This window comes from Macrobrachium nipponense, chromosome 43, assembly GCF_015104395.2.
Source record: "Macrobrachium nipponense isolate FS-2020 chromosome 43, ASM1510439v2, whole genome shotgun sequence".
In the NCBI taxonomy this organism is placed as follows: Eukaryota; Metazoa; Arthropoda; class Malacostraca; order Decapoda; family Palaemonidae; genus Macrobrachium; species Macrobrachium nipponense.
The window spans coordinates 15,013,508-15,035,812 of NC_061104.1; the positions used below are offsets into that span (position 1 = coordinate 15,013,508).

The window sequence follows — 22,305 nt, forward strand, 5'->3', positions numbered from 1 at the left end:
ACTACTACTACTACTACTACTACTACTATAGTCTGGTAATAAAAACTGCAGTTTAATATGGTTTTAAAATATGCGTGATAAAATCATTATTCTGTAAAACCTGTTAAGAACAACCTCTTGTAATAACATCTTTATACCAAAGGAACGAAATTAGCAGAAGGGTCTGCCCTATTTCCTTAATGCTGTTGTACTTTATTTCGCTTGTGCATCAGATGAACGACTGAGTATAGTATTCCATTCAAGCCTAGCCACAGCTTGAAGCATTTCGTAATATGACACAAATTTGTTTTTATTTAGTTTTTTTTTTTTTACCGGGTCACCTTTGAACTCAGCAACTAATGGCTTTTCTTTTGTGTTCCCAGAGTTATAAACTCATTGTCTTCTTTTTTATTCCCATCATTTCTGAGTTCGTTTTAAAATGTGACTAAGCCATCGTCGGTGGTAACAGAGATTCGTCATTTTCTTAAAATGCATCTCGGGTTTGGTTTGTGTTTCCACACTGTCGACTTTTGTGCTCCCAAAATGAGTTTGTCTTCATTGAAGAAGTGAATATCTCTTCACTAGGATAACCGATGCGTTAATATAGTTTGATCAGCATTCAGCAAAAGTTGATATAGGTTATACGTCATGATTATTCTTCAAAGGATTAATTAAATATTTGAGGGACCGAATAAAGAAATGAGAAACAAGCGATTACATTGATGAAAATTACAAAGGTGACAATTTAATGAAACTGTACAAAATATCCTTTAATATATTTGTGCATACAAGTGCGTCTCTTCGTTTGTTTTCACTGTTTATATTGTTTTTTATGTCGGTCAGATACCTCGTTCATTGTTATTGATATTCTTTTGTGCCTGTTTAGATTTCATTCCTGCACGTTTTCTGAACATGCATTATCTGGAATTCCTTTAACACTGATTTTCGCTTACTCGGGGAATAAGCCTACAATACTTTGTTGTTGTTGCTGTTGTTTTTCTTGTTGTTCTTGTTGGGGGGGGGGGGGGGGGGGGCAGGATAGCCCTATGGGAAAGCCTGAAAAGGTCTGAAAAAGATGTTTCGTGACGAGTTAAAGATACAGGAATTTTAGGGTAGCATATTTATGATTTATTTTTAGAATGAAATAGTAAAAAATAAAAAAATGTGCATGTTAAACAGTACTGATAAATTATTTCTAATAAATTATAGTGTATTTATTTTAATTTTCGTTGGTGAAACAACGTGCTATTTGACTGTAGATTTTAGCACGTGCCTCGAGTAAGCTTGAGGTCGGATCACACCTTGTTAGTAAACTTGTTGCTGCAAAGTGGTACGTTGTAATGAGTGGGGTAGTTCTGTTTGTGTGTGTGTGTGTGTGTGTGTGTGAGTGAGTGTGAAGAAAGTGTTTAAGATAAGTTGGATACTTGTTAAAATAGATTTTATTATGGTGTGTTTCTACTTGGCTAATAAGTATTTTCTATATTTTATTCTTTCCAAATTTTCTCAGCCCCATGCAAATTTACAAACAGCGTTTTCTTCATTTTTAGATTATACAGATCCGGCATAAGTTCAGTGTTCTAGATAAGATTAGCGTTCTCTTTATAGTTTATGTCTTTTTAGTGTGCTATTTTACCACACTCGAATTTACTTGTTTTTTTCTGTCTAAAGTTACAGCTCTCTAGTCAAGTGCTGCAAATGAACAAAGATGTATTTGTTCACTGTTCACTAGAACACTTAGCTTGTTCAATTTCCCCCACATTTTCTTTCAGAATATCGCATCTTTATTTTTTCCTTACCAGAAAAAATAATTATATCTTGATTTAACCATACGACTGATCTGATTAACAGCTCTCCCAGGGCTGGCCCGAAAGATTGGTTACTTAGGGACGACGGGACCTACAGCTTATTGTGGGATCCGAATCACATTATATCTAGAAATGCATTTCTAATCATCAGAAATAAATTCCTCTGGTTCCTCACTGGCAGCAGCGGTGAGCGAACTCCGGCTACCAGATTGACAGTCGAGTATGCAACCCACTTGTCCACTGAAGAACTTTTCCCCACTAGAACATAATGGCGTATTGTGAAATTGTAATAGCCACAATGCCCTCTTAAGTCTTAACTTCTCAAATTCTTTGCTTTTTTTTTTTTTTTTTTTTTTTTTTTTTTTTTTTTTTTTTTTTTTTTTTTTTTACGTTCCATGAAACCAGTGGTTATTCAGCAACGGGACCAACGGCTTTACGTGACTTCCGAACCACGTCTAGAGTGAACTTCTATCACCAGAAATACACATCTCTCACACCTCAATGGAATGCCCGAGAATCGAAGTCAAGACCATACTGATCACGCCACTGAGGTGCCCTACAAAGCCTTGTGCTCCAACTTCAAAGAAATTTGAAGAAATCACGATGTCCGGTAGCGGGATTTGAACCCGCGACACAAATTAGTATCCTCGGTTTCTTGACCTGAGCTTTGGCGGTGGTGGTGGTGGTGGGGTGGTGTCTCTCCGTACCAATACCCATTCGGACGAATGAGTAACGCCTCACTAACGCGTTTACTGCTGCAGCCAGCGGGTCATGTCGTCTCCCACGCCCTGCCCCCGCGCTTGACCCCGAACAAGCCTGACATTTCCCTTGTTGTTCCATCATTTCCCATCACTTTCGCGGTTCTCAGATGGCGACCCGAGAAGCCTCTGCTAGTCTGCTTGCTGCTGCAGGAGATGATGCAGCGTGCATGAACTAAGTGAGGAGGAGGAGGAGGAGGAGGGCGGTAGTAATGTGCTTTGCGTTTTGCTCGCTCCTTATTGAAAGCAGTTGTGGAGAAGTTGCAAACAACTTTTTTTTTTCTTTTTAAGTTCAGTGTAGGCCACTTGCCACTTTGAGGTTTTCAGGTCTAATTGGTTGGTTTTTTTTTTTTTTTTCTTTTAAGTTTTTTTTTTTTTAACCTGCTGTGCACTTTTTTTTGTTCCCCCCGTATGTATGACTTTTTATATTTTGAGTTTATTTTATGTGCACGTGTATGGCTGCTTTTTTTTTCTTTTTCTAAGAGAATCATGACTGAAAAAGAGATTGCCTATTATGCACATCTTTTTTTTTTCTTTTTTTTACTATTCGTATGTATGGTTTTTTATATTTTGATTTTATTCTATGTGCACGTGTATGGCTTTTTTTTATATTTTGTTTGTCTTTTTCTAAGAGAATCATGACTGAAAAAGGGGTTACCTACTGTGCACTTTTTTTTTTTTTTTTACTATTCGTATACCATAGGCTTTTTATATTTTTATTTGATTTTTTTTATTTCGCTTGTCTTTTTTTAAGAGAATAATGACTGAAAACGGTTCCAAAACCAGTAATCTTTTATATCTGCAACATCGAAAACTGAGTCTTTTATAAAATGTGCGTGAATTTATCTAGCTCTGAAGTGACTGAACCAGTATCGTTATACGTCAGATATAACGACACTGGTTCAGTAATCTGGACATGGCTCGTGTCCCAGACCTGTATCCTGAGATCGAAATCCATTTAATATTTTCCATTTGGAATTGTACCTCCCATTGCCATGTGAAATCTGTGACGGGTCCTTGTTCCTCTCACCTGATTGATTACGACGCCCGTTGTTCACGGTTGTTATCTTTTCACCTGTCAGGACCTTTTGAGGAGAACAAGTCCCCGTCAAGGTTTTTTCTGGAAGAAAGTTGTATATAGTACGGGGAATGCTGCCGCTCTGACCTTGTTTTTAAAAGATAGCGTTGTTGTTCCTAAATGCAGCCGTGAATGTTTTTTTTTTTTTTTTTTTTTTTTGTCAGCCGCCTTTTGAATTGTAACTTGAGTACATTAGTGTGCGCGCACATGCATACGTAATTCTATTTTGAAGCTAAAGGATTGAATAATTTGTGATGACAGCAGCGGCAGAAACTCATGGTATATGTATGCTGTGTGTGTGTGTGTGTGTGTGTTTGTCAGAGAGAGAGAGAGAGAGAGAGAATTTCAGTTTTTGCTCATTACACACCTTCCTGTTAACCAGCAAACATTGAATGATAATTCACGTGTTAGATTAGTTTTTATGGTAATTGCTTTATTTGCACTATTATAAAATATTGTATTTGACGGATGGTTGCTCTGAGTTCGATATACCGTTACATTTATTTTGTGGTTACGCAGTATTTCGGATAATCGAATACTTTGGCGTAGCACCAATATATATTTCTTATTTTCTTCTATCACTTCTTCCTCCTCTCTCTCTCTCTCTCTCTCTCTCTCTCTCTCTCTCTCTCTCTCTCTGTCCTCATCATCATCATTATTTATATATATATACTGTGATATTTGATAACCTAATGATTTAAGGAACGACATCTCACACTTAACAGTGTATAGGTTTATCGGTGAACATATACGAATTAGGTAAAGTAGTCTGATTATGACCATTACAAACATAGCCGATTGTGACTATGAAATTAAAATGGTTTAGAGGGAAATGTAACGAAATTCAAAACCTAATTTACAGGAAAGTGAAAGAAGAATTACTCCAGTATAAATGTGAAAAAGAAAATATGTTTCACAGTTGAGAAACATATTTTCTGTCAGTGAAATTATGAATTAGAGAGTTTTGTAATTTATAGAGTTTCTTTTGGGGAACTTGCTTAGATTTTCGAAGGTTCCCATATCCTGTATGTTTAATGGGTGTCGGAGTGAAGAAGTATGCTGATGCAAGGCCTCGAGGGTATTAGTGTCTTTGGTGTTGTATCTTGAATCTCGTGGGAAATGAGTAGCTAATCTCCCTTTCAAGAGGGGTATATATTTGCATATATATAATCTGGGCCTTATCCATCCATCTATAGACGTGTGTGTGTGTGTGTGTGTGTGTGTGTATATATATATATATATATATATATATATATATATATATATATATATATATCTATATATATATATATATATATATATATATATATTATATACGTTATAGATGGATGGATAGTGCTCAAATTATATATATATATATATATATATATATATATATATATATATATATATTATATATATATATATATATATATATATATATATATATATATATATATATATATATATATATATATATATATATATATATATATATATATATATATATATATATATATATAACACACACACACACACACACACACGTCTATAGATGGATTGGATTAATGCACTCAGATTATATAATAGGCAAATATATATATATATATATATATAATTAACATATAATATATTATATATATATATATTGATGTATGTATGTTTAGTTTAGTATTATATATATAGATATATATATATATTAATAATATATTTATATATATCAACTATATAATACGCTCACATATATAAGGTCCTTTTAGTAATTGTTTTATTGTTCAGTACAATTGCGTATGTGATACGTTAATGTATGTGTGTATTTAGTATATATACATTATAAATGTATAAATAAATATATATATATATATATATATATATATATATATATATATATATATATATATATATATATATATATAAACTGTGCAATTAGCTGTTGGTTAAAAGTATCAGTTAGTTACTAAAACCACTCAAAGAGACCCTGAGCATATGTACAGGGAAGGGATGCATCATTAAAGGAAGTGAATCAAATCCTTCCTTATCTCTCTCTCTCTCTCTCTCTCTCTCTCTCTCTCTCTCTCTCTATCTTCTCTCTCGCTGCTCGATTCGAAATACTAGTGCGTAACTGTGAGTCTTTCCAACATCACTTCATTGGAGTATTTTGGGGGGGAATTTCTTCCAGATCCAGACTCCAGAGAGAGAGAGAGAGAGAGAGAGAGAGAGAGAGAGAGACTTTAATGATTCCCAGATGTCAAAGTAATGTGTTTCCTTTCGAGATGAATGGTTTTGGGTGTCGTAATCTGATCTCAAGTTGGCAGTCGTTAATGGATGTGATTATAATCGTCAATTTCTAGTACCCTGCGTATGGTATCAGTTTGTGTTTGGAATCATATATATATTAGAATAATAATATATTATAGATATATATATATACTATTATATATATTATATATATTTATCTATATATATATATATATTTATCTTTCTATATATATATATATATATATATATATATATATATATATATATATTCCATTGTATTCCACATTGGAAAATGAAAATGGTACATCTCAGAAAATGCCCAACAGTTTCGTCCTCCAATGGAAACTCTTCTTGGCGCGTTTTCTTTAATAAACGCTCCAAGAAGAGGTCCATTGGAGGACGATACTGTTGGGCATTTTCTGAGATGTACCATTTTCATTTTCCTATTTTAATACGTACTTTATATATATATATATATATATATATATATATATATATATATATATATATATATATATATATATATATATATCTATATCCATATATATCCATATATTATTTAATGTTAGAATATCATCGCTTAATGTATTCCTGTATAATGTTAGTCGATAAGTAACATTGGAACCTTATTGATTATGTAGTTATAAAAACGATATTAACTGTTCTTGCTTATGACCCGAATTTTCCTTAGAATAAGCCATTTCGCTTATCTCTCGGCGGTGTTTCGACTAGGTAGCGAAAAAAGGTTTGAACTAAGTGCTTAGCAACGCAAAGTTTTGCTGACTTCAGAAGCGCAGTTTTCAAATTTTCTCATTAGTAAGATCACATTTACTAATGATGCTAATCGTATCCGGGTACCATTGTCGACAAGATGTTTTTCAATTTCTTTTTAAAGATTTCGCATAGCATTCTTCTCTTTGGATTTTTACGTTTTACTCTTATAAGGCATTCTTTATCTCCAGCTCTTTCGTCCACGGTGAGCTTTTATTAAGGAGTTATTTTTTTAAGATTTATTATACACGTTCCTTTACGTGGATAAATACAACGCTTCCATATGTCAAATTCGTTCATTGTCGCCCATTGAAATATATATGCTTAATGTCCTGTAGTTATTGGCTTGTACAATGTTTCTTGCCAGGCAGTGAGATTCTTGTTTTTGCTGCAGGGATGATTGCCTCTCTCTCTCTCTCTCTCTCTCTCTCTCTCTCTCTCTCTCTCTCTCTCTCTCCTCTCTCTAAAAGACTGATTAGAGGTTTGGCATCTGTTTAGCTCTCTCTCGAGAGAGAGAGGGCACACGTTTCCGCCAAGGGGTATGTATTTGTAGGCCTAAAGAAAGGAACAATTCTGGAGCGTGCGTAATGTTGCTGCCATTATTACTCCTTTACGGCTCTTGGGCATGAAACATAATCTCTGCTGTGGGGTTCCCCGTAAGGGGGTTGTGCCGTCAGTGCACCTCACGTGATGCACTGTAGACATTACTTAGGGCCTCTAGCTGCAACCTCTTTCATTCCTTTTACTGTACTTCTATTCACATTCTTTCTTTTATCTTACATTCCACCCTCTCCTAACAATTGTTTCATAGTGCAACTGCTTTGAGGTTTTCCTCCTGTTACACCCTTAAAACGCCAATTTCCCTTCCAGCGCTGAATGACCTCAAAGGTCCCAATGCTTGGCCTTTGACCTAATAAATTCTATAATCTATTCTGTCTGCTCAGGGGTGTTAAAGGGAGAGACTTGAAATCCTCTTATCGTTTCGCGTCGTCCGTGAAGTACTAAAGCATAAAACTTTTTACCCTGCCATATGGTAGCGTCATCAAGGCATTGAAAATTATATACCCTGCCATATGGAGGGGGCGGGTCGCTAAAGAAATGCTTTTATTGTTTCTCCAAGGCACTTGGGCATAACAACATACTCTACCATATGGAAACCCAAGAACTCAAAAAGCACGCAGCTGTGTCACTATTTTAATAGGTTTCACTGTTTCTTGAAGAGGAAACAAAATTGTTACTTTTCATAGTTTCTTAAAGAGAAAACAAAATTGTTACTTTCATAGTTTCTTAAAGAGAAAACATAATTGTTACTTTTCATAGTTTCTTAAAGAGAAAACATAATTGTTACTTTTCATAGTTTCTTAAAGAGGAAACAAAATTGTTAATTTTCAATGTTTCTTAAAGAGGAAACAAAATTGTTACTTCCTGTTACTTCTCACCGTTTCTTAAAGAGGAAACAAAATTGTTACTTTTCACTGTCCCTTAAAGAGGAAACAAAATTGATACTTCTTGTTACATTTCACTGTTTCTTAAAGAGGAAACAAAATTGTTACTTTTCATTGTTACTTTTCACTGTCTCTTAAAGAGGAAACATAATTGTTACTTCCTGTTACTTTTCACTGTTCCTTAATGAGGAAACATAATTGTTACTTCCTGTTATTACTTTTCACTGTTCCTTAAAGAGGAAACAAAATTGTTACTTTTCACTGTTTCTTAAAGAGGAAACAAAATTGTTACTTTTCAATGTTTCTTAAAGAGGAAACAAAATTGTTACTTCCTGTTACTTTTCACCGTTTCTTAAAGAGGAAACAAAATTGTTACTTCCTGTTACCTTTCACTGTTTCTTAAAAAGGAAACAAAATTGTTACTTCCGCATTAAATGCTTTTACTGTTTCTCCAAGACGCTGAGACATATCAACGACACACTCTGCCTTATGGCGTCACGAGAAACAAATTAAATGCAGTTATTTCAGTGTTTAAATAAGTTTCGTTATGTCTTAAAGAAAACGTAATCGTTAATTCCGGATTTTGGGCTGAAGGGGTACCCAAAAATTGCTAGTCTTTTAGAGGGGTCATATAGAGAGACACGAGAAACAATTAAAATGAACCTGTTCCACTATTTAAATAAGTTTGAATATTTCTCAAAGAGAAAACGAAATGGTTAATTCCGGATGCTGGGCTGAAGGGGTGCTGCCCAAAATGCTAATCTCATAGAGGGGTATTCTTGAAGCGGAGAAGCAGAGGAAAGTGAGCTAAAAGAGAAAGTCTTGTTTCGCTTAGAAATGTCAATGGGTACACGCACATACCCTCGGTGCGCTGTTCATTTTCTCCTTTGGCATCTTGGGTATACGTTGCTTTGCAAGTGTTCGTATAGCGCGATAATATACTGGTTTTGATTTAATCTCTGTGTAGTGGATGGGTTGTTTGTTATTTATTCAATTAGCCATGTGTATCTCATGGAGCGTATGCTTAGTAGGTTTGTTTTTCATCATTTGTCTCTATTAGATGAATAAATTAAAATTTAATATCGTGATATAACCGGTATAATCCTGCTGCATCCTGGCGTTTAAGACACGTTTCCTTATTTGTTTGCTTTCACGTACAAGGAAGGAACTGTCCTTCGAGTATAATATTGCTGCTGTTTCCATTGTAAGCGTTGGTTAGCTAAGTCTGCCACTTATATTCTTACGTGAAAGCCCATTCAACGAGCAATATTTTAAAAGGCAAAAGCTCTGTGCGGAAAAGAAGTTACGATAAACTAGAAAATGATACCAATGATTTGCAATGATGGGGGAGAAGCAGCTACCGAACCGTGAATCCTAGAATTGACGGTCTCTGCTGATGAAATGTATGATGCTGTGGTTTGACGGGTGTTACAATCCGTCTAAGAAGATGACAGCTGATTTAGCAGAACGGGAAAGTCGCTGTACAAAAAAGGTTCATAGTGCAACTGCGAGGTTTTCCTCCTGTTGCATCTTTCAAAGCTTTTGCTGTCCATTTCTGTTTCAGCGCTGAATGATCTCGTAGGTCCCAGTGCTTGGTATTTAGCTAAAATTCTATATTCAGTTCAATTCAGTATTGTGTAATGATTATGTTTTATTTCAGTATCGTATTATTAAACTCTTGTCAATTGAGAAATGCAACTTTATGTGTTTCAGAGCTTCTCTGAAATTGTCTTGAATTCAGTATATGATAATAAAGAATATTTCGCTTTTTTTCCCCACAAAACTATCGTTGCTATTACTTTTATGCTGTGACATTACCGCACTGTCCTGTGGCACTGATCGGAGTCAGAGCTCTTTGCTTTTGAAGGAAGGACAAATGCAACGGGTCTGGCGAATGTGAATCTTCTGACACGTTGTGTTGAGGGTATCGAAGCAGTTCTTGTACTGGTCTGGACGAAGTTCTCTGACAGATAAAGAAGATTCTTAGAGAGAGAGAGAGAGAGAGAGAGAGAGAGAGAGAGAGAGAGAGATTTCTCATACGCAGCGTATTTTTTCGCTTTATTTTATCAAGATATATTCAATCATTAATTCATCTTACGCTGTATTCTTGTGTGCTCATATTCCTTTCGCGAAAATATTATGAATTGATAGATGAATGAATTTTGAGAGAGAGAGAGAGAGAGAGAGAGAGAGAGAGAGAGAGAGAGAGAGAGCAGGTATAGCGGGTCACGACTGATAGAAGTGAAAGGGAGATCCCCCTCAAAATATCTGGCCAACCTTCTCCGGAAATCTGGTCGCTCTCCTACGCTTTGCGTTACGCGTTGTCTCCAGGATACGTTATGCGCTACGCTACTGTTTATTGTTTTACAATAGAAGTTAATAAAAGACATTTTCAATGAAAAAACAAGTTTTCATCTTATAACTATTTATGTTGTGGCGTATTTTGTGAAGATAATTTAGGATATGATTGAATACGCATTGGTCACTTGGATTTGGGGAATTTTGTTTTAGTTGGACGAGTGAGAGAGAGAGAGAGAGAGAGAGAGAGAGAGAGAGAGAGAGAGAGAGAGAGAGAGAGAGAGAGAGAGAGTCTCTCCCGGGAAGCAAGAAGAAACGAAATCACTTTCGCTTCGTACATGACCAAAAGGATACTCTAATTACTTCATTGACTAATAGACGGCCATGGAAGGAGAACGCGTTAATTAACTTTTTTGCTTTTTGACAGTAGTTAACACTGGGTTCATATTATAAGCGAAAATCACCTTTAAAAGTTAACCCGTAGGTGGTGCAAATGTTTTTACAATTCTTCAATTCAAATGAAATTATATGTAGAAAGACAGAACAAGTTTTTCGTTAATCACAATTTATTTTATTTTTTCATTTTAATTATTATATACATTAATGTTATGACATTTTTTTTATACATCCGTAAAGGCACAAAAGGTTTTTGAAATTTTTTAATTCTACATTTATTGTAAAGGGACAAGGATTTTTGTTACATTTTTGTAAAGGCACAGTTTATCTTATTATATTATATTTTATTTTATTATATTACATATTTGTAGAGGCACACAAAGATACGATTGTTATACATGGCTGATTGCGCTTATATGCTTTCCTCAGTGGCTGGGAAACGGTCATGATTACAGTAATTGCTTTAATAAGAGCACTTGAAGAGCAATGTTGTATCATGGGAAACGAGAACACTGACCTTTCGTATTGGCCTTCGCGAGTAAAAGTATTTTTGCTTATGACTTGGTGCCTCTTTCGTCATCAGTTGCTTGGATGGTGTTCTGCTCGCTTCACGCACACTCCATTGCTTAGAAAGTTTACACAAGAATTTGATTTACGGTTTGAACAAATAGGGTTTGTAATTGTTGTTCTCCAGGAACGATGAATTTTCTTGTGTTTGCAATCAATAGATTTCCTAAATTTAATGTAGTTGTTTTGCAAGGTATTCAGAATTGTCAATAAGTGTTTTTTTTTTCTGGCAGTGCTGTTAATACATTTAAGGACGTATCACCATTTTTATTATATGATTTAAATAGGCTTTTTAAAATGGTTTTGGTTTAATCTACATTTTATTTAATCTTATATGGCTTTTACTTTTTACCCTAAATGACAAATTAAACTTCACCTTCCCTTTGTTAAAGATATTACATTACTAGACCTTTATTAAAGATGTAATTTTCTCTTGCTTCACCAGAAAACGTTTTATTTGCATCATGAATTTATCAAAAGAAAATAGGTGAAATTATGGCGAATGATCGGTTCCCCCTATTGAAGTCTTGGGAAGTTCACTTGTCATAGTTGATTCATATTGTACTCCCATGTCTGAATGGACATAGTGACCTTTGCTAACAATTGGTCATACCAATTAGATTTGACGAGTAGGCCTTTTGAGGCCATTATTGGCTTGAGGGCATTATGTCTGTTATGCTAAGATTCATGCGATCCTCTCTCTCTCTCTCTCTCTCTCTCTCTCTCTCTCTCTCTCTCTCTCTCTCTCTCTCTCTCTCTCTGGATATTACATTTTCACATTTTTATGAGTATTTTTTTGGATTATTGAGTGTTAGAAAACTAACAAAAGTTTAAGGAAATCCTATAACTATTTATCATTATTATTATTATTATTATTATTATTATTATTATTATTATTATTATTATTATTATTATTATCATCGTCCGGCTGTGTCAGATAACGTTCTTAGGTCGTCCGGCAAATCTATAACTTCCGAGAATAATTAGGTTTTTGTTTCGTAAAAGTTGATATGAGTTGGACGTTTTATTATCACAGTGGAACTTTAAGTAGACCTAACCCGTAAGAAAAGTTCTAGTTTTTTTCAGTTGTCTGTAAAAGAGAACTAATGAGATGACTTTGTCTATCCGCTCCTTTTGATCTAAAAAACTACTGAGGCTAGAGGGCTGCAAAATGTTATGTTGATCATCCACCTTCCAATCATTTTACATGTCACATTGCAGCCCTCTAGCCTCAGTAGTTTTTGTTCTAAGATTAAAGTTAGCCATGATCGTGCGTCTGGCACCGCCATATGTGCCAACAGCACAGGCCACCACCGGACCGTGGCTGAAAATTTCGTGGGCCTCGGCTGATAGTTTCATTGGCCATGGCTGAGAGTTTCACTTGTTTTGTAGTAGTTTTTTCATGGGTTAAATAATATAACAACCTCATTTGAGAGTGGAACTTAATAATCGTCTTCATGTTTCGCCAGGTATAATGAAAACTCATCTACCTGAGTAATAGACTTCACTCAAAAATGTCTTATTATTTCGGTATACGAAAGCTTCTGTGTATTTGTTTAAAATCACATTGCAAGAAACAGTTTGGATTGTCACTATGAATCATGCACTGACGATATCTGAAAACTCGTCATTATTATATTTGATATTTTAGGATTTTTTTTTAAGGCAGGGTTGGGGGAAAGGCTATTTCTGTTTTAGAAGTCACCCTTGTTATTTCATCATAATGTGCACAGCTAAGTTTCCTCTTTTATTTAAATTATTATTATGTTGTTTCGTAGAACTGAAAGCGTCCTTTTCTTGTTATTGTTTATAAGCTTTTAGAGAGAATAATTTTTTAAATGAAAACTGTATTCATAAGGACACCCTCTGCTTTTTTCTCTCATGATAGATGTTGATCCTCCCCCTACCCTTGTTCATCTATCTAGTTTGTGTCAACAGCAGAAGGGTAAAGGCTTTCAAAGGGGCTTTGATGTCTTTTGCTTTTGTTTCATGTTTTGTCATGTTTATCTTTGACCTTTAGATTGTGCTACACTGAGGTTCAAGGTCGAATGTGTCTCTTTGTTTTCTAGGTATATATATATATAGTATACACTTGGAAATAGGTCATACGAGAACTATATATTTATTTTATTTTATTTTATTTTTTGTTTATGATAAATGTAGGTTACAGTACGCTGGAGTAAGGTGCGTGAATCAACTTTAAAGTATCGAATACTGGTTGAGTTGTTAAATATTCAGGTGAAAACCCTTATGGGTAAAGTCAGCAGACTATAAATAAACCCAAGAGGCTCCAAAGGGAAAACAGCCTGCGGAGAGAGACAAGTCATAGGAAAAAGTAATAAATAAATAAATATGAAGGAATAGGAAATGTAACCTATACACCTGAATTCAGGAGACGTTGGTAGAGAATCAACATACTATAAACTCGAGAAGGTTCCAGAGGGAAATAACCTGCGAATAGAGACAGGTTATAGGAAAAGGTGATAAATAAATTATTACGAAGTAATAGAGAATATGACCTTAAGATCGATTTACCTGAATCCAGGAGACGTCGGCAGAAAGCAAGAATGAATTACCACTTCGCTTAAACATTTGGAGGGCAGAAGATTCCACAACTGCGCTAGGGAAACCATTCCGCATTTTAGTTGTGGCAAAAATCAAACACCTAGCGAACTCTTAAATCTTATTCAGTTACGCTTTGCAATTGATCTCTCGTGTTCCTCTCCTTAGCAACACCCTTTTGCGCCTTCAGAAACAAACCAAGTTCCACCTGCCTAAAGTCTCTTTACCTTTCTTTACGAGCCTGCCGTGACTTTGATAAGGAGTTTTATTTTTCTCTCGTCGGCCCACGTTACGAGGAGTCTCTTATCATTGCTGGAATATCTTTGGGCTGAAATAAAAGCCTGTCGATCCCGAACTCTCTCTGAACTGCTCAAAAGAACTGTTTCTCTCTCTCCGTAGGCGAAGTCACGCTTTTGTGTGTGTGGGTTAATTTTTATTTGCTTCCTTGAGATATGGGCCATTAGCAGAAGTATTAAGGTGAAGTTTAATTTTTATTAGTTTGTCTGTATTACGACTTTATATTTAAGTATGAAATGGTCGTTTGGTCGTTTGGTTTTCTTCAAGTTTGGTGAACTCAGTTGTATTTGAATATTAAAATCTGTAGGTAAATTCATGACTCCCTTTTAGCTATGATATTTTTAAAAAATTTTCATGATTTTAGTAGCATAGGTATCAGTCTCTTTAGCTGCTGTTACAGGGGTTTCTCTATTTCAGGAAAGGTTAGCGTTATTGAACTGCAGAAATTAGTCTTCAGTAAAATGACAGTACCAAATTGGGGAGTCGGAGTCATGCAACTTTAATTTTCATTCATTCTGAGTAAACTTTCATTTCCTTTCCTCCAGCACTTGAATATGACTGACATTATCATTGACATTTTGAATGATTAGGCTCACTTTAAATGTCAACTGTTAATTCACTAATTTTATGAAGGATTATTTGTAACAGAAATATTGTTTCTCGGATATTTTGACGTTCTTACTTTCCCATTAGCTGTTTGAAAAAAGTTGCCCAACTCTGACTTTTGGTAATTGAAAAATGGGAATCAAAACTGCGATGTGATAAAGAAGATTATTTTTGTAGGACATTTGTGCTCGAAAACATTTAAATGTCATGTTAGTGTATATATCCAAAACCTTTAATGAATTGCATATATAGAATATATAGGTCACTTGTAAGTAATTCTTATAACCCACTATAACCTTTTAGCTTCTCGAATACTTCACAGTTTTTGGATACGCTTGTCACTACAATGCCTAAGATCCAAAAGGAAGAACGTGAAGCAATTCTGACGTCCGTAGCAGGATTGCTTATCTATAAAGCACGAAGAGTTGTAGAATCTAAACAAGTCGTGATCTGACCTCCAATAAAATCTGTGGTCAAATAGAGCGTTGTTTCACCAACGAAAATTAAACTAAATACGCTACATTTTATGAGGACAAATTGTTCTGTACTGTTTAACATGCACATTATTTTTTTTTTACATTTTCATTCTAATAAATAAATCATAAATATCCTATCCTAGAATTCCTGCATCTTTAAAAACTTATCGTGAAACACCTTTTTAGGCTCTTCCATAGACCTCTCCTATCCTCCAACAAGAAAGCAGCAACAACAAAGTAGTTTGTAGGCGTACTCCCCGGGAAAGAGAAAATCATTGTGGTTATTACATTTACGTTTAAAGAGTTATTAGGTGTGTGTGTGTGTGTGTATTCAGTTATATACAGACTGGTTGTCTTTTTTCATATCTTATCACACTCGTAAGAATGATAAATAACTAATTCTGAAAAAGAATTCCGAGAAGGGTGCATTTTGTTCAGTTTCCAAAAGTACTTGAAAACCTGTCAAAAATCACAGTCAATTAAAGTAGCCTTTCTTCATTTTAGTTTCAAGTTTCTGTAAGTCCCTTACGTGGAGTTTTTTGTTACTCCTGTACCGGAATACCAGAATGAAGAGGTGGGTGCTATTAATAGCTATCTGGTGAGAACCTGTTTTGGCACGATGTTTGTTTCTTTTGAAGATTTAAAAATAAAGTGAAAATATTTGCCGATGCAGTTGAAGTGTGTGTAATCAAGACACGTCTAATCTATGCCATTAGACATTAGACTTGACTTTTAGCTCTTTATATTAGGTAAGGATAATGGGAATTTATGTCTGCCCAGCCAGACACCACCACCAGTTGGGTGTTCGTAAGCAGTCTTATGCCTGATGTTTCAATACACTTTTTGATAGTATATTTGCATAAGTATATTTACATCTTTTCAGCTGAGGAGAGACGGCTGTGATGTATAGTTTATGTAGATGTTAGTAGACTTCCTTTTCTGAATTATTACTTAAGTAATTGTGATATTGATATGGCAAGTTGATTGATGATTAAACCGTGCTTTATATATCCAAAGGGATGTCGTTAGATATTTGATTGAGTCAGTCGTAATTTAGTTATGATTGTCTTTCAACTATTTGCTAAATGTTAAAATTTTCATTTATTTAAAAAAAATGATTTGCAAGCCTCCTGCTGTATCTAATACTGGACAAAGGGATTTTCCTAATATATTCTTGTTAATAGGAGATTTACAGGTCGTTATTCTAATTTTGAATAGATATTCTCGGTAGTGAATTCATTCCGGGCATCATTTACATTTTTCATCCCTTTTTATTGATCTGTAAATGTGTGATAAAATATCTGCAGTAGCTTCTTTTACATTTCTTTATTGATAACTTTTTCTTTGAATATTGTTTTCAGTATTTCCAAGGCGGCTCTTTTTTGGGATTCTTTAAAACACGTCCACTGGTTTTGTAAGTCAGTTTATTCACGATTTTAATTTACTCTAATTATTTATATTGACGTTTTACATAATCCCAGGTATCTAATGATTTCTTATAGGGAAACTATTTAGAATTATGTTTAGGGAAATTCATAAGTATAGTTTAGCCTTGATTAGAAGTATTTGTTGAGCAGATGTTAATTTACCATCGTTTTGATGTTAATTTTAGAGTACCCATTGCATTTTATGAGTTTACGATGGTTTAGAGATTGTAAAAGGCCTTAACACTCCTAAACCTAGGCTTCATAAGTATTTCGCATTTTGTTTGTACTTATGTACATCTCACTACATATTTTTTTATCATTATTCCCATTTAATCGGTAACAAAAGTTGAATTCATGCTTGGAATTTGTGAAGTTTACCTTAGATCAATAATACCCATTTTCTGTAAACGTGAGGTACATTTTATGAAGTCCCCCCTGGAAATATGGTAGGTACGTTTTCTGCGATGAGGCATAGCCCGAGAATGATTCAAAGAAAACCACCCTGCTTCAAGCAGAGAGGGTAACTATTGTAGAATGTTTCCACTGGCCATTACACGTTTGAAAAGAGTCAACAGATTTAGCTAGATATGAATGTTGTAACAAATGTTAATAGGTTCAGATAGGAATAACTGTCTTGCAGTGGAGAGGATATAATTCTTAGTCGTTTACTTAATTATGTTTATATTGGTAAAATTGGGCAGGTTTCATATATTTTGGATTTGATAGCGATACCATAACTTATTCCCTATTTATCTAAGTTGTGCATACTAATTAGTTACTGTCTATTATGTGCCTAGTTTTTTTTTATATATGTATTTTCGTTATTTTGTACCCTTTTTATATATAGTAACCTACTTGTTTCTTCCATATATTTTCATATTCAAAAGTTTATTTTCTTTGGAAGCTTGCTTTGCAAGACCTTATAAATCCGTACTCGTTATGAAAAGTAGAATGATGAGCAATGTTCTAAGAATAAATGGTTAAGGCCGATATGAACATTTTATATTATACATTAGAAGAGTATTTGAGACAGCTGTGAAACGAAAATTGATTTGTTTTAAAATCAGTTCAAGTGACTGCGCCGATGGAATATCACTAAGATTTTTTTTTCTACAAATCTGAGCATCCACGAATAGTGAGGTGAGAAACAAATACGCACCTGGATTTTATTTTATACAAGTGGTAAGGGAAGCTAAAGTATTCGTCCTTACATTTGTCCTTTCAATAAAATTGCGATATTTGTTCGTCTTTTATTGTTGTATCATTCAATGTAGCACAAGGAGCCATTATATCTTGTTATTTATATTGCTCATGAAATATTTATATGAAGTACATGCAGCAATTTATATTGCTTATGAAATATTTATATAAAGTACATGCACTTATGTGTGTGTACATACACACACACACACACACGTACGTATATATACACACTAAGAGAGCTGATATTGTCTGATTTATTTGATCGATCATTGTAATACCGATGTAATGATAATATGATGTAGTTTGTGATCGCCCAGTGGTGATGATGCTTAATATGGTGTGTGTATTTATCACTTAACATGGTGCATCTCTCAGTTTACATATCCGTTATGTGACCCATTCCATTAGTATATAGTACGAAATTCTCCCTGATAATTTATTGTGAACTTAAATATTTGAAAAGCTGCATTTTATAGCAGGTTGGAGTGATAGCTTTTGCTATTAGGTAACCAATTTCATTACTATATAGTACGAAATTCCCCCTGATAATTTATTTTGAACTTATATATTTGAAAAGCTGCATTTTACAGTAGGTTGGAGTGATAGGGTTTGCTATTATATATTGTAACGAAATTTGCCCCACCTTTGACGTTTCGCAAATTCTCTCCTTTCCAGACCTGTCTCGAGCGAAGAGGAACCTGAGCAATAACTTGCAGCGTTTCAAGTTCGAAATCATCGGAAACAGCCAGACCGACGATGAAATCATCATCGGCGGATCTCTCAAGGAGTTCGCCAAGATCATCGACATGGTCGAGGACGAGAGGGAAAGGATGGTATGTTGGTGGAATCCTATTGTTTCTCTCTCTCTCTCTCTCTCTCTCTCCTCCTCCTCTCCCTCCTCCTCCTCCTCATCCTCCTCCTCCTCCTCCTCCTCCTCCTGGTAGACATTTGAGGTGCCTCACACGGAGGGACCTGGGGCAACCCGAACAAGATGTAGGGTCTGTAAGGTCTCCTCCTCTCTCTCTCTCTCTCTCTCTCTCTCTCTCTCTCTCTCTCTCTCTCATATCTCTCTCTTCTTCTTCTTCTTCTTCTTTCTTCTTCTTCTCTTCTCTCTCTCTCTCTCTCTCTCTCTCTCTATCTCTCTCTCTCTCCTCTCTCTCCTCCATCCTCCTCCCCTCCTCCTCCTCCTCCTCCTCCTCCTCTTCTTGGGAGATAATATCATATGGAGGTTCTGCATTCTTTTTTTATTATTATTATTTCCTTGCTTCTCGTATCATGATTGCTTTCTGTTACCTATAAACCCTGTATTCTCTCATTATTTTCCTAAGATAGGTACCATTACTTATAAGTCCCATAACTTCTGTGTTTTTAGCTTTAATTGTAATTACCATCAGGGGATGAGTTACAAAAGAAAAAAAAAAGGAAGAAATAAAAACGCATGTGTTCGCCTTGGCGTCGCTGGCATTAAAACTGACAGAAACCCGACTCCTATTCTCCGTTTCATTTACCACAGGAGCGTAGGAGGAGGAGAAGGAGAAGGTGCCATACGATCCGTATGTCAGTTTGCTTTTGTTGCCTTACGTAATATGGAACAGATAGCTGATACGAGATGTTTGCTTATTTATTTATTTATTTATATATTTATATTTTTGTAGGCAGTTTTATTCTTTTGTTATTTTTTATTTAAAAATGATTGTGGTGTATAACCCTTTGGCCATAAATGACTTAGATTATTTTCAAGATTGGCCATTATCATTCTCTTCGCCCACCGAGAAGATTAGGTAATCATCAAAGTCGGAAGAGATTTTTTTTTTTAACTTAGAAAGCTCAGTCACAGTTACGTCTTAGTGCAGAATTACCCTCCCCTTCTATTGGGATTAGGAATAAACCTTTTGTTGCTCATGCCATTTTGTGAATAAAGTTTACCATTCGTCCTGTACGGAAGCCGTGGGTGTAATTTACTGTAATTTTCGCCCCAAAAAATTCAGATAAGGGTATTATCGCGTATGTAACTAATGTCATAATGATTATCCAACTTAGTTTGAACATTCGGCTCTGGAAAATTACGCGCATTCAAATGAGCATCAGGGAATGCGTTATTTGTGGCCCAAAGCACGCGAGGCACTTATGCAATTGAGGTTACGTAAGAGATCTCCGTCAGTTATCGTAACGCAAATTTGATTAGAGCTGAGCGAATCCTCCAACTTTGCATATTCTCACGCTCTGAACTCTTGATACGAAGTATTAACCCCCCTCCCCTTCCCCCCCACCCCCCTACCCCACCCCCACCCCCCACCCAACCATATAAAAGTCCTAAGTGGATTACTTCGAGTCTGCTCTGTCTATCAAATGTTAGCCTTTTCATGTTTTGTTTGGTTCCTAAATACAAGTCGCTGCAGCAGTGTTTGTGATGAATTTTGTTCCTGCACGTGTGTTGTGAGAGAGAGAGAGAGAGAGAGAGAGAGAGAGAGAGAGAGAATTGAGAATTTTGATGTATGTGTACTTATGAGTGTCAAAGTAGAGATATTTTCTTGAAATGCAATTGTGTTTTGTGAGCTTAACTATCTATCAGTCTATCTGTCTATTTATTTACTTATATATAAGAATGTTTATTAACTCTCAGTCCCTGTCTGTCCATAAAGAAATTCCTCCCATATTCGTGAAATAAAAGGTCATAAGAATTCAAATAATTCATTGTTTTGCATCCCAGAATGACAACAAAATGACCTTCGTGACATTTCCTCCTCCCTCCTTCATCATATATAAAAATCTTCCTTATTCATTTATGTGATCGACATTTCACAAACATCGTATCCTGACACAGTAGCCAGCATCCAATGTCACCTTCAGACATAACTAGAAATCCCACTATTTTTAACAGGCATTACAAATAAAAATCATTCTGCTTTTGAGAAATGCATTGTAGATATGGCGTAAGCACTGCCAACCTGGTTCTAGCACCTTTTCAAAAATACCAAGGAAATGACGTTTCTGCACCTGATGATATACAAACCAAGTGGCTGAATGTCTTTTGCATCCCTGATGATATACAGACGAACCAAGTAACTGATGGCCCAGTAAAGAAATGGTGACAGTTGCACTCATCAGACAATAATATCTCAACGTATTAGGCGACTGGTGAATTAAATTAAATATTGTAAGAAAGGCTCGCACACATACTCAGACACATACATTTATATATGTGTGTATATATATATATAGAGAGAGAGAGAGAGAGAGAAGAGGAGAGACGAGGAGAGAGAGAGACGAGTATCGAGAGAGAGAGAGAGAGCTGGGAATGTATTTAAATTCTACATGAAGTTTATGCTCCTCATGCATCAAAAGTTCAGTTTCACAGAGTTATTCTTCCAATCGGGACTGCAGATTCAATGTTGCACAAGGAGAGGCCACTTGAGAAAAGAAATCCTTCAGCAGCAGCAACAGCAGCTTATATTACTCCTGTGATAACCGGATGCGCCCGTCTGCCATCCACGCCATTGACTACCGTTTTGGAGCTATCGTGACGCATTCTGCTAAATGTCAATGAGAAAATTGCGTCGGAGGCAGAACGCAAACCGCGTCTCCGAAGTCACTCAGGGGGGTGTGAGAAAATGGTCTTTTTGTCACTCGGCTCTGTTGTGCCTTTAACGCGCTTCATGCGTAAATGGCTCCTTTTTTCATTGAGCGTGACTGAGTGTTACGTTCATTAAATCCATCAGTTCCTTTTAAGCTGCTCCTGCTGCTTTTCTTCTTCTTCTTCCGTGTGATTCCGGTCCTCTGTTGTCATCTATACTCTGTTTTTTTTCATCTGTCCATCCGCCTGTGGTGTTTGTGTATGGTAACACTGCGTCCCGGGCTTTAGATAGTTACATTCAGCTTACATTCAACAATAATAAGAATATCCTATTTCGAATATTAACGGTGAACGGTGTAATTCGCATACAGTAAATTATTAAAACACTTTTCAGTTGCAATTGTACTCCCAGATATCCTTTTATTTACCTAAATTTACACAGCGTAACTATTTAAAGCCCAGGAAGCCAGTGTTACCATGTGAAAACACCACAGGCGGATGACAGATGAAAAAAAACAGAGTATAGTCATGTTGTTTTGAACCGCGGAATCTGTTACATGGCGACACTTTAGGGTAGAGATAAATGATGTGGTTGTAACAATGCAGGTGGATCTGTTTGTCTTCTCAGTGCTCTTATTTATTTTCTCTCGCAACACAACTCCCGCATTCTCTCCTCCCATCTCTCTCTGCTTGTAAAGTAAAATCCCTTATGTCACTAGGTCTTATTGCCAGATCTTTTATATCTTACGTAAAGCTAATTGTTTTTGCGTTCTTCGTCGAAACCATAACGTTGTGCAAGCTGTTATATTTGCGAAGTGTAAATTC

The 22,305-nt window shown here is 35.5% G+C and overlaps 1 protein-coding gene across 18 annotated transcripts in view; it reads left to right on the forward strand.

The window, feature by feature from the left end:
- Window positions 1-22,305, forward strand: part of LOC135213540 (rho GTPase-activating protein 26-like) — a 452,328-nt gene that overhangs the window by 265,946 nt on the left and 164,077 nt on the right. For all 18 annotated transcript variants that reach the window (XM_064247486.1, XM_064247475.1, XM_064247473.1 and 15 more), the window contains exon 2: window positions 18,582-18,739. In XM_064247486.1, coding sequence (XP_064103556.1) covers window positions 18,582-18,739 — 158 coding nt within the window. The remainder of the gene's footprint in view (window positions 1-18,581; window positions 18,740-22,305) is intronic.